Below are 12,946 nucleotides of genomic sequence, written 5' to 3' on the forward strand. Positions count from 1 at the left end.
ACTTATTAAAAAAAAAAAGACATTCAACTTGGAACGAGCTGGAACTCCCCACAATTCAACGTGTTAACAGGAGACACTGCCACTGCCTGGGGGCAAGTTCCTAGTCCCCCATCCACCTGCCACCCAGTCTCCCAGCAGCTCCTTGGCTGGCCACGCCTAACTGCCACCAAAGGAGAGATGGATGGGTCCCTAGACCCCGGCCCAGAACGTACAGAAGGTGAGGCAGGCAGATCTGGATGTGAAGGCAGCGGAGGCAAGGAGCGAGGTACGCGTCCAAGGCTTCATACTCCCCTGTGCCTCGGGAGGCACAGAGAAACAAAGCACATTGCCTGGCCAAGGGCCGGTAGGGCCCAGCAGAGTCCAATGAGGACAGCGGACTTCAATACCCACAAGGTGCTCACCCCCCAATGTACTAGAAGGGAAGCGCTGATATCCACAGAGCAGATTAGGGTAAGACTTAACTTCTAGATCCCGGCAAGCCCCTGCCCAGCCCCTTCCTGACACCCAGCCCCTTCACTAAAAGGCCAGGACAACCAGACCACGGACACACTGCAGCCCATCCTCTACACCACAGTGTGCTTTTAAAGTGATTCACATCAGGACCTGGGCAGGGAAAGAGAGCAGATACCAAAGTCAATGCGGAGAAGCCAGTAATAAAACAAGCCACATTAACACCAGTGTCCTCTACTCAACAGACTGTGTGTGCTGGTGTGTGTGCCAGCTCATCTGATCTCCTAAGAACCAAGCCCCATTGTAGAGCAAGCAACCAAGGTGCTAAAGCCTGAATACAGTACAACAGAAGGAGTCCCTCCCCACGCCCTTATCCAGAATAGGAATCCAGGTTAATTAGGGTAGAAGAAAGCTGGTGGTTTAACCCTGTCATCTTAGCCACTCAGGAGGCTGAGATCTGAGGATTGAGGTCTAAAGCCAGCCCAGGCAAAAAAGTTTGTAAGAACCTATCTCCAACTAACCAGCAAAATGCCAGACTAGAGGCCCAGCTCAAGTGGTTAAAATGTCAGCCATGAGCAAGAAAGCTGAATAAGAGTTACGGCCCTAAGTCAAGCCCAGTACTGGCACATAAATAAAGAGAAGAGAGCTAGAATTGAAAAGATTTTGTGCACATGAAGAAAGTTGGCCAGCATTTCAGGGACAAACAATCCCTCAAGTCTCTGCTGCTGGCTTGATTACCCAAATAGCAGGCTCCCGGAGCTCACCACAACCATCCTGCCACTGACCCTGATGCCGGTGGACCAGGCCCAGAGGGACCCCTGCTCCCACACCTCACTGCAACGGTAGTTGCCCAACCAGCTGTTCAAGGAAGAACTGGGAAAAGGAAGCCAAAAGCAAAACACTGAAATATACGGAAAGAAAATCACGCAACAAGAACCCCAAAACTGAATAGCAAATGTCATAATCTAACCAAGAAACTGTACACAAATCTGCAAGCACACATTCATACAGACAAAAACACCAGAAAAAGCCAAAAAAAAAAAAAAAAGGTCAAGAGTTTCTCAGTTTATATACAGAGTGGTAATTATTTCTCACATTTCTGAGGTTTTTGTCTTTAATTACTCTAGGCTAGAGACCAGGATCCGCAGTGAAGCACCTCTCTAGCACGCACAGGGCCCCGAGTTCAAATGCTAGTGCTGCCAAAAGAAAAATCTGTAATGAACATACATCAAAGGCTTCTAACAAAAATAAAACCAAAACCCTATCCTTCCTACAGATAAAGCCACAATTCTTACAGATACTTACAGTTCTACAGAATATTTTGGGGTATTAACACTTCCTTAACATAGAAGAAAAACCAGAAGCGTAAGCTGGTCTGAAAAGCCAACTGAGTCAATAATTTCCTGGGCAAATAAAAACTAGCACTCTGAATCAGAACACAATTATAAAAAGGCTTAGAGATGTCCCAGACACAAAAAAAGAAAACTGAAGACAAGATGACAGTTTACTTTTACCAATCAGCTTATCCACTGGTCTTGATGTAAATACTGAAAACAGGCAACTCCCAACATTGTTTTTACAGATTAGGAAAGATGAAAGACTAAAACCAACAACAATAATTCAATTAAAATAGCTCATGCTTGTGTTTACATAAAAATGATGAGCACAATATATTTGTCACACCACTGCAATTATTCCCTGAAAATAATACTCTAAATATTATTTTGACAATGTAATTATAGTTCTTACCTCAAGAGTAGTAACAAAACACTGGCAGTTACCCCTGTGAAAAAGTCTCCCTAAAACAATGTTCTCACAGAGAAAATATCAAAAGATAGCACAAGTCTTTCTTAGAAACCAGAATATTTTTGCAACTTTGCTGGATTAGGTTTGAACTGACATGCAGTGAAAAAAAACCTTCAAGTTTCTTGTTGAATCCAAAATTTACCACTGTAATTCCAAATAAAAAAAAAAGCAGTGACATCACTATTTTGACTTTTTCAAGGTGGCAAGAAGTATTTTTAACTTCCCTTCACCTTCTTGCCTCGTAATATCTTTCTAATTCTGCCACTCAAAACAGGAACTTAAAAATAATATATCTAAAAAGTTAAACATGACCTCAAATAAAAGATGCTCCAATTTCATGGACTAGAGACTAGATACTGTTAAGCTTACATATTCAATATAATCCTAGTATCTACAATATACAAAGAACTTGTACAAATCAACAATAAAACAACAAAACTGGTCAAAGGACTACAAAAGACAGGAAGATTTACTAAAAAGTAGTGAGCATATGAAAAGATGTTTACCCTCAGTGGTCAATGCAAATGAAACCTTGTCACTTCACACCAGAATAACAATAACCCCAAAACAAAAAAGGGCAACAAGACATGGAGAAACCCATCATTACAGAAAACTGCTTGGGACACAGTATAATGGACCTTAAAATGTTAACCACAGTAATCAGGATCCAGCAATACCATCCCCAGGTATACACTTGACACTCAAACAAATATATCATTCATAGAGACCAAAGATGGACAGCCAAACATCCACAACTGATAGACAAACTAATGAACCATGACATGCCTTACAAAAGAGTACCACTCAATCAACACAGGAACAACGTTCTGATGCACGCTACAATGTAGATGAATCTTGAAAATATACTAAGTAAATAAGCCAGACAGAAGTAATTCTACCCCTGTGTTGATATAAAATACTCAGAACTGAGGCCAGGTGCTGGTGGCGCACATGGGCAATGCCTAGCTACATGGGAGACTGAAATCTGGAGGACTAGGATTTGATACCAGCTTGGGAAAAAGTCTGTGAGACTATTATCTCTAAAATAACCAGCCCAAAGCAGAGCTGGGGACACACTCAAGTGGTAAAAGAGAGCTAGCCAAGCAAGCATGAGGCCCTGAGTTCAAACCAGGAAAGGTGTATAATGTCTCCTCACCTCGTTCCAGAGCCCCCCACAATAGGTGAAAATCGGCCAAGTAGCAGCGTTAGATAGTCGTCCCTTGCTGTATCACGGTTCAGTTATTGCCACTTGGCCTGTTTTCACCTATCACGGGAGTCTCTGAAACGTAGCTCCCACAACAGGTGAGCAATCACTATTCACATTTTAACCCACGATACAGTGAAACCCAATACAGCAAGGGATGATCGCAGGCCTCCTCTGTATTCAGGGCACGCGCACCACAGTGCCTCCACTCCCCAGTGACTCCAGCCCCACACACAAAAGGGAGCAGGGAGGACCTTTTTGTTTTGTTTTGCTTGGTGCTAGTCCTGGGGCTTGATCTAAGGTCTTGGGCACTGTCCGTGAACTTTGGGGGGTTTTTTGCTCAAAATTAATGCTCTACCACTTGAGTCACAGCTCCCCTTGTGGTTTGTGGCAGTTAATTGGAGACGGAATCCCATAGACTGTCCTGCCCAGGCTAGCTTCATCACAGGCTCTGAGTAGGATTACAGGTGTGAAGCATGACCATATTTGGGATTTTCCATACACACAATGAAATGATTTTTAATCCCCCAATTCGGAGCACCACCATTTCCACTTCATTATAAAATGGCACTACAAAAATACCTTTAAATAGAAAACATTTTTTAAAAAACCATATGGCTAAATCCATACACTAGTTATACACTATCAATTTCTTGGAATAATTTAACAAACTAGTCCTGCTCCAAAAAAAAAAAAAAAAGAAACTCAGAGCAAACATATTGTATGTACGTAAATTCTTAAAAGACTCCTAAGTCCAATAGAAAGATCCAAGAATTTTCACAATTGAATCTGAAATGAAAGCACCAGAAATCACAGAAGAGAGTATGAATGAAATCGCACCAGGCACACAGCAAACCTCTAACCACACTGATTTGGCCTCTGATCTGTGCTTCAATTCTGATGCCTTGTAAGACCGCTCTCGCCTCCCAATTCTCACCTATCTACCAAGAACAGCCCACTAATATTAATGTAAGTTTGGAAGAAAGTTGGGAAGAAAGGGGATTAAGAACTGTATGTAAATCAATTTAAGTCAAATCATATATAGTAGTACTAGGTTTTCAACTTGGCCTTGCACTTGCTGGGCAGATGCTCTAACATTGGGCCATGCCTCCAAACCCTTTTCAACACGTTGGTTATTTTCAAGATAGGTTCTCCCTTTTCTTCTTTTTTGAGAGGGAAAGGGGGCCAGTCCTTGGGCTTGAACTCTGGGCCTGGTCGCTGTCCCTAAGCCCCTTCTGCTCAAGGCTAGCACTCTACCACTTGAGCCATAGCACCACTTCTGGATTTTTCTGTGATTAATTTGAGATAAGAGTCTCACACACACTTGCCTGCCCAGGCTGCCTTTGAACAGTGATCCTGAGATCTCAGCATCCTGAACAGCTGGGAACGACAGGCATGATCTACGGGTGCCTGGCTTCAACCTGCCCATTTTAAGCTCACAGATGGAAAGACAAGTACATGCCACCAGGTCCAACTTCTGTTCAGATGGAATCTTGTGAATTTCTCTGACCAGGCTGGCCTTGACCTTTGCTCTTCCCATTCCCAGCCTCCCATGAGGCGGCACGCAGCTGTGGTTTGAGGAGGAGTCTCATGAACGTTTTCTTCCCAGGCTGGTCTCAGAACACAACCTCCCACTCTCTTAAGACTCCTAAGTGGCCAGGATTCCAGGCATGAGCCACCGGCACCCAGATTCAACTCGTATTTTACATACTAGCTGGAATTCTCACTGAGACAAACAAAAATTTTAATCTACAACCTAGCATATCTGAAACATAAGCCTAGATATTTACTTGAAGATTTTGTCAAATAACACAAAAGGTCTGTTTTTAAAATTTCCCTTCAGATAACAATCCTTGAGCAAAGGAGCAGTGCTGCTAGCAGCTCAAAACCAAAGACACTCACAATCCTCTACAAGCGTCCAGAGCTTCAGCCACGGAGCTGAGGTGCTCTTAATCCCTACCAACAGCCATTAGCAATCGGAGCTACCGTCCCTTTCTGTCACACTAAGTATTTGGACTTACTTAACAGATTTAATAACTGGCTCCCCTCACTGGAATGTGAGCCCGAGGGCAGAATTTCTGTCTGCTTTGGTCACTGCTGAAATCACACGAGAACCTCAACCCGGGCCTGCCACCACCTAAGAGCACAGCCGGTGAGCCATCTGTCAGCACGGGCTGCCCCGGGGGAGAACGGTTCAAAGACTACAGACAGTGCCAGGGCCTTCCTCACACTCTGGGGTCCAAGTCCAAGATCAAGGCAGTGTGGCAGGGCTGGCTTCTTTGAGACCTGGCTCCTGCCATGAGATGGTCATCTTCCCCCTGCGTCCTCCCCTGGTGCATCCTCCCCTGGTCCTCTGTCTGTGGATCTCCTTTTGGGAGGAAACCAGCCAAACCCCCTCTCCTTACTGCTAAGTATCACTCTTTGGAAACCCTACTCCCACATACACTCTCATTTTGAGTATAAGAGTTTAGGATGAGGCTGTGGTCTGAATGCTTGTGTTCTTCTAGAACAGGGTGGGGACCTCTTCATGCCAAGGGTCACTGGCTGTAGTGGGCTAGAATCATCTGCGCCTGTCCCATCCATCACATTAAGGTACTAATGATCTGGAGGACCTTATATTATATAGACCACAGGCCAGAAGCCCGCGCCACCCCCCCCACACACACACCAAGTAAAACACTTACGGAGCCAGATCTTGAAATGAGCGACCTAAGCAAGATCAGAAGAAGCTCCTTTGCCCTTCTGCCCTTCACTATGTGAGACACAATATGACCTCACTGAGGCAGAGTACAAGCTCAGAGGCCAGAACTGAGAGTGACAAACTTCTGCTTTATTAACTACCCAGACTAAGAGCTGCACACAGACACGAAGACAGACTTTGGTTAAGAGGCTGGAAGGAGACCATTCAGCCTACCAAAGGGAGGAAGTGATTTTATACCTCCAATTTTTAGTATTTCCTTGTCCAAGTTTCCTGTCTCACAAATACAGAACGTGTTTCAAGGAATGGTATGCCTCTCCAAACACGGGTTTTAAATCCTCTTCAAGGCAGACATCACGTGAGGGGTTCACACTACCTGTCAACAGGGAGTCCTGCTCCACCCGCAGCTCACGGAACAGAAGAATCAGATCCACAGCAACGCTGATCGTATCCAGGTTCCTGTATCAAGTTTTAAAAAGACAAAATTAAGTATGTGCTCTTTCCTAAAACTGCCTTTTACATGGAAATTGAAATACCTGGTGCTGAGACTACTGGCAATACCAACAACCCCCAGACAGCCACATCCTGATCCCCCAAATCCGTTATCCTATGGGGCAACGGGGACTTTATAAACAGACAAGAGCAAACGAAGGATCTCAACACTAGGGGCCAATATAAAGATCTTTAGAAGAAGGACATGAGCGAGTGAGAGCAAGCGGAAGGAGGCCGGGGTCAAGGAACACGGAGCGCACCAGGGCTGTGGGCAGTGCCACAAGGGAACTGGCTCCCTGAGGGCCTCCAGCAGGGACACAGCCCCACCAACACCCCCGGAGCTCTCCAGATCCCTGAGGGAACAGATAGATACCTATCTGTCACAGCGCCACAAAGGAAAGGACACGGATTTGGGAAGTAGAAGGCCAGTGCTGCTATCGCACCTAAAACCACGTCAGATGTGGAGGAAGAATTGCAAAAATAAATAAATAAAAGCCTTTGAGACAGTTTCTTAGCTTTTTAATTATCATTTCTTTCTAGTGGTCTTTTTTTTTTTTTGGTCCAGTCGTGGGGCGTGAACTCTGGGCCTGGGCACTGTCCCTCAGCTCTTCAGCTCAAGGCTGGCGCTCTACCACTTGGGTCACAGCACCACTTCCGGCTTTTTTCTTTTTGCTTATGTGGTGCTGAGAAATCAACCCAGGGCCTCATGCATGCAAGGCAAGCGCTCTACCACTGAGCCACTTTCCCAGCCCTCTAGTGGTCTTTTTAGGAGTATAGAAACATTTCTTCTTTGATAATGTTTATAAATTTCAGGTGACATGTGAAACCTTTTTAAGATTTTTCTCAGTTTTTGACAAGTTTTGAAAAGCTATTAGCCAGGATCATGGTATTATAATAAGATACAATGTTTTTCCTTTAAAAATTTAAGTGCATGTGTAGAGGTAAGAAGCTGTGTACTTTTACAATTTAATAAAATACTTCCAAAGGAAAAAACGATCAAGGTGTTAGAGGCTTTGGCCTTGGGCAATGGGCAGCAGCAAGAGGAAGGCTGAGAAACATGACAGAAAAGCCCTTGATGCCTGGAACAGACGGTTCCTGGGCAGAAGCGTGGCCGCAACGCACCGCACCGCAGGTGTGGGTGGGCAGGAAATGAGAACCTGTGGCGACAGACTGGAAAGAGGGTGAGCCTTGCCACACAGTGGCTCCGCTGCCCTGGACAGCATCCTTCTGCGGGTGCAAAGGAAAGAAAAGGGGGTGCCTAATGCCACTCCCTGCACTGGCCCTTCAGCCTGCTGTGCTCTGCCAGTGCACACTTAACTTTCTGGTTTCACGGGGCCCACACAAAGAAGCACTTGGTCCCAGGATGGGTCACATTCAGAGCCTCATGGGGCCAGGGATTCAGATGACTAGATTTCAAGCGGTTTAGAGGGAAGGCATTCTGAGATTCTTTTTTTTTTTTTTTTTTTTTTTTGGTAGTGGGGCTTGAACTCAGGGCCTGGGTGCCGCCCCTGAGCTTCTTCTTTTGCTCAAGACTAGTGCTCTACCAGAGAGAAGGCATTCTGAACACAAGCGGATGCTGTAATGGGGGACCTTGGACAGGGCAAACACATTCTTAATGTGTGACAGGTGTGAGTGGTTAAAAGTCAAAGCGTGAGTGGCAGACAAAAGAGCCTAATCCTGGATCTGTGAAAGGCTTCCTTACATGGCAATAGCTGTGCTATTATCAGAATCTGAATGTAGTCTGGCCTTAGGCTGCTGGCAGAGCTCCTGTGAGTGGTAAGACCTCATGACTCCTGACCAACCCCTGGATGTCATCTGAGTTTATTAACTCAAGCACAGCTTTAGAATGGTGGATGTGTGCCAGAGGTTGTAACATTGTAGTAAAAAGCTGACTTCAGACCCACCTCCTTTCATGGGAGGGGAAAGGGATCAATTACCAGTGGCCAATGGTTTAATTAATCAACCTTATCTAATGAAACCTCCACAGAAATCCCTAAACAATGAGACTGGGTGAGGAAGACAGACCCAGTAAAGGCGTGGAACATGCCCTACTCCCACTCCCTGTCCCACGCATCTCTACCATATTGTATGTTCTCGAATGTCCTTTATAGCAAACTCGTAGCAAGTGAGTACGCTCTTTGAGTTCTGAGGCTCCTTCCATTCTACAGTCATCACATGGAAATATGGGAAGTCTTCTAGACTGAGCCTTGGCGTTCCAGCATGTGACACTGCTAACTCCTATAGATACTGTCAGAACAGAGGGAGCTGTAGGACACCCAGTCAGTGTCAGAAGATCAGAACATAAGAGATGTGTCAGATGTGATTAAGCAAGTGGTTCTTGGACAAGGACATTATCCTGGGTGATCCACATTGCCTAATGCAATAAGGGTACTCATGGAGGGACACAGTAGGGTCAGCATCAGAAAGAGAGGCTGTTAGATATCACATGGTTACTATGAATTCTGCAGGAGGAGCCGTGAGCCAAGGAAAACAGAAGGCCTGAAGATACAGGAGAAGACAAAGAAAGGAATTCTCCCCCAAACCACCAGAAGGAACTACCCCTAAATACGGTTTGACTTTGGGCTGGTAAGACTGATTTTGAACTCAGGACATCCACAGCTGTAAGATAAAACTACTACAGGCTGGGAAGGTGGCCCAGTGGGAGAATGCTTACCACAGAAAAAGTTGGAAGTGGTGCTGTGGCTCAAGTGGTAGAGTTCTAGCCTTGAGCACAGAGAGACTCAGGGATAGTGCCCAGGCCCTGAGTTCAAGGAAAGGAAAAAAAAAAAAAAAAAAAAAACTACCTGATGCTTTAAGCCTAAGTTTATGGTAATTTGTAGTAATTACACAGCAACAGAAAACAAACTCTCCCTGACTTCTTCACTTCCCACAAGATCCAGAATTATGCCTCGGCACTCACTCCTAAAGGCAAGGATCCTACAGGGCCGCTGTGATGGGGGGAACTTTGAGACGGGCGATAAGCACACACATGCAGAAGCTGCGAGTGCAGCAGGGGCCTGCAGCAGTGCGCACATCTGCATTCTCAGCTGACCAGGAAGACCACAGGTTAATCTCAGCTGACCAGAACACAGTCATCTCCAGGAAGATCACAGTTTAAAGCCAGCTCAGGCAAAAAGTTGATAAAATCCCACATCAACAGAAAAGGACATCTATGATCCCAGCTACGCAATAGGCTAAAAATAGGAAGACCGTCAAAAAAATAACCTCAACAAAAAAAGCTACTGGCCAGTCTTAAATGGCAGGTTCTGTCTAGCAAGCATGAGGCCCTGAGTTCAAACCTCAGTAGCATCACCAAAGAACAAAAAAACAAAAACACAAACCCAGAAAATGAGGGGCAGAAAAACATCTCTAAAAGTTCGTGTCTGCCGGTCATAAGCAGCGTGCAGTAGGTGAAAACACCACATACCAGGCTCACTTCAACGCAGAGAGACAGCTGAGACTCTGCCACAGGTCTGCCTCGAGAGCACCCAGAGCAACGGCCGGCCTGGGGAGAAGCTGAGGGGAGCAGGCACTGGGCATGCTCAATGGCTGGCACACTATCATTTCATCCACACCTGCCAAGCTTTTTGCTGATTATTTTGCAGAGAAGAATGTCATGGACTTTTCTGCCCAGATGGCCTTTAACCATGATCCTCCAGATCTCAGCCTCCTAAATCACTAGGATTACATGAGCCACTAGAGCTGTGCCCCAGCCTCTGGGCATTTGACTATGCAATCTCACCTACCACCCCCCGCCCCCCACCAATACCCCATAGGGAAGAGCTATTTACCCTGTGTAAAAAAGAGAAAACTGACACTTAGAACCCTTGTATCTGAGACTTAGAATATGTGTCCAGGTTGCATGACTACCTAAGGACAGAAGAGCCACAGGAAGACCTCATCAGTCTGGGGCTGGAAAAAACATTCAGGACCCCTCAATGGTTCGATGACTGACTTTAAGACAAGTTACCAAGCCCCGAGTCAATTTCTTCACTGGTAAAAATGGAAAACCAGTAGCACACTGTCTTCAGTTTGTTCTCAGGATTAAAACAAGACACTGTAAGTCAAGCACAGCCCCCATCGAGTGCCAGACTTGCACCCTCCACCACGAGGCCAACCAGCAGGGAGATAACATGGCTGGCCAGTCTGCCCTCTGCCCCAAGCTCCCTGTCCCTCCCCACCACGTCAAACAAAAGAGACTAGCCGTCCAGCCAGATTCTCCGACATAACCCATTATCTTTAAAAATATGACCTATGACTAGCAAGATCACCATTGTTTCATTCACTTTCTGCAAACAGGTGGCAGGTTTGGTTTAGCATTGATGCGATACTACTGCAGCTTTTTTCTTCCTTTCCTTTGATCTCAAAAATCCCATTAATCATATTAAAGCCTCAGGTACAGACGGTCTTAAGCAGCCCAGGCAGTCCCTCAGGTGGCCTCTGGACGGCCCAACCTCAGCCGTCACAGCAGTGACAGGGAGGCCTGGGGCGCAGCCAGCACGCAAGCTAAGGAAAGAAAGGTGAGCGTCCTGCTTGTCGCCTGCTCTTCATTCCAACTGAGACCGTTTCATCAGCAGCAGGCTCGGTGGGGGTTGGGCTACAAAGAGGATAAATGAAGATGAATATACTCCAGGTCATTTATTTGTATGTATGAGAACAGAATAATGAAACCTGTTGAAATTGTTTTAAGACTGAAGAGGAGGAATAAATCCCACCACTATTTCCAACAGAATCAAATTCTTCAAAATACCTCCTAAAACAGATAAGAAACATGGCCTCCACCGCCAACACCCATTCCGTGCTGCGCCGTGTGGGTGTCTCAGCACCCCTGAGGTGCCCGTGTATAGGATTCCTCCCAGAGGTATAAACAGCAGTTGACTCTATGAAACCCAACAACTCCTGACAAAAGCAGGAGGGAGGGGACACGGAGAGAGAGGAGGGGGAGGGAGGGAAGGGAGGAAGACTACCTGATGGAATTCTGGTTCAGAGAGCACTCAATGCAAGCGTTCCGGAGGCATCTGAAGCACTCAGTTATTAACTGCAGACTGGAAGCCAGGTGCTCCACTTGGGATGAGTCCCTGCAGGCCAGTTCAACGGTCTGAGATGATTTCCTCAAGATATCCAGGACTCTCTGGAAGATGGTTCTGGGAGCTGTTTCTCTGGAAGAGGATAAAGCTGTTATAAGCCACAAAAACAGACCGTAATTGCTAAGTGTCCTATTCAGAAAATGCCCTTACCTGCTTCTTTGGGGAGGAGGCTCCTTAATTACAACACAGACCCATGACCTGCGCAGACTGCATGCCTACTGCGTTGCCAGGCACCACTCACAGCCCATTCATCCGCCCTCTTAACCTTCAGACTCCCCTGAGGCCAGCAATACCCTTCCAAGGCTCAGCAAGATGAGAGAGGCAGGCAGCAGGTAGGTAATAGCTGGCATCCTCGGCCACTGAGGGACAAAGCCACACTTCTAGCTGAAGCACTCGGACCACATGCTCCCAGACGTGCCTAAGTTCTCAGGAGAATGCAGCCACAAGGCCAGCACACCTGCACCCAACTTCTAGGTACTCCACTACACCTGAAAACGGGGAGGGGAGAGGCATGTCAGCTCTCCACTGAGAACACAGAAGTTCTAAGGGCATTCCGCCTGCATGCCTCCCGTGCCAGGAGTGTGCCCACACTGCTCCTCATCCAGAGATCTGAGCAGCGCTTCAACTTCCTCATTCCGCCAATAACCTAAAGAAACAGCAATGTGTTCTAACACTGGAAGAAAAATCGCCATGTTGGACAACTTAAAAGGCTCACAGACCACATCTTGTTCTAAGAGTCTCAGGATTCTACATTTCATCCTTGATGAAGCTGGATCACAGAAGCCCCAAACTGGCAGTGAACTGCTTGATAACACAGAAGACCCTCTACCCAGGCCCTCTTCCTTTCCAGAGCCAAGGACACCTCCCTCCAAAAGCAACACAGGTCACAAATACACCTTATTCTCATCTCTGTCTGGGCCTTCGATAAGATCGGCCAGTCACTCCATATCTCAAATGTTAATAAGAAAGATGGTTCTATTTCTGCCTTAACCAAAGTCACAAAGAAGTCACAATGACTTTAAAAGGCTTAGCTACTTCAGTCACAAAAGTCAGAAAGTACTCCAGAGAACAATTAAAATTCAACTGTTAGACATTCCTATTAGATAGGAATGCATACCCTAGAGACAACGTATAAATGAAATGTTACATTACCAAAAAAAAAAAAATCCTTTGAATTACACCAAAGGTAGAATTTCGTTTCCTTCAAGT

The 12,946-nt window shown here is 46.0% G+C and overlaps 1 protein-coding gene across 2 annotated transcripts in view; it reads right to left on the reverse strand.

The window, feature by feature from the left end:
• The window catches only part of Atxn10 (ataxin 10), a 108,840-nt gene that overhangs the window by 83,993 nt on the left and 11,901 nt on the right, over positions 1 to 12,946 (reverse strand). For both annotated transcript variants that reach the window (XM_069999845.1, XM_069999846.1), the window contains 2 exons: positions 11,618 to 11,809; positions 6,535 to 6,617 (listed from right to left, as the gene is read on the reverse strand). In XM_069999845.1, the coding sequence (XP_069855946.1) occupies positions 6,535 to 6,617; positions 11,618 to 11,809 (275 nt within the window). The remainder of the gene's footprint in view (positions 1 to 6,534; positions 6,618 to 11,617; positions 11,810 to 12,946) is intronic.

The sequence above is a fragment of the Dipodomys merriami genome, unplaced genomic scaffold (assembly GCF_024711535.1).
Source record: "Dipodomys merriami isolate MVZ:Mamm:240054 unplaced genomic scaffold, mDipMer1.0.p SCAF_55, whole genome shotgun sequence".
Classification (NCBI taxonomy): domain Eukaryota; kingdom Metazoa; phylum Chordata; class Mammalia; order Rodentia; family Heteromyidae; genus Dipodomys; species Dipodomys merriami.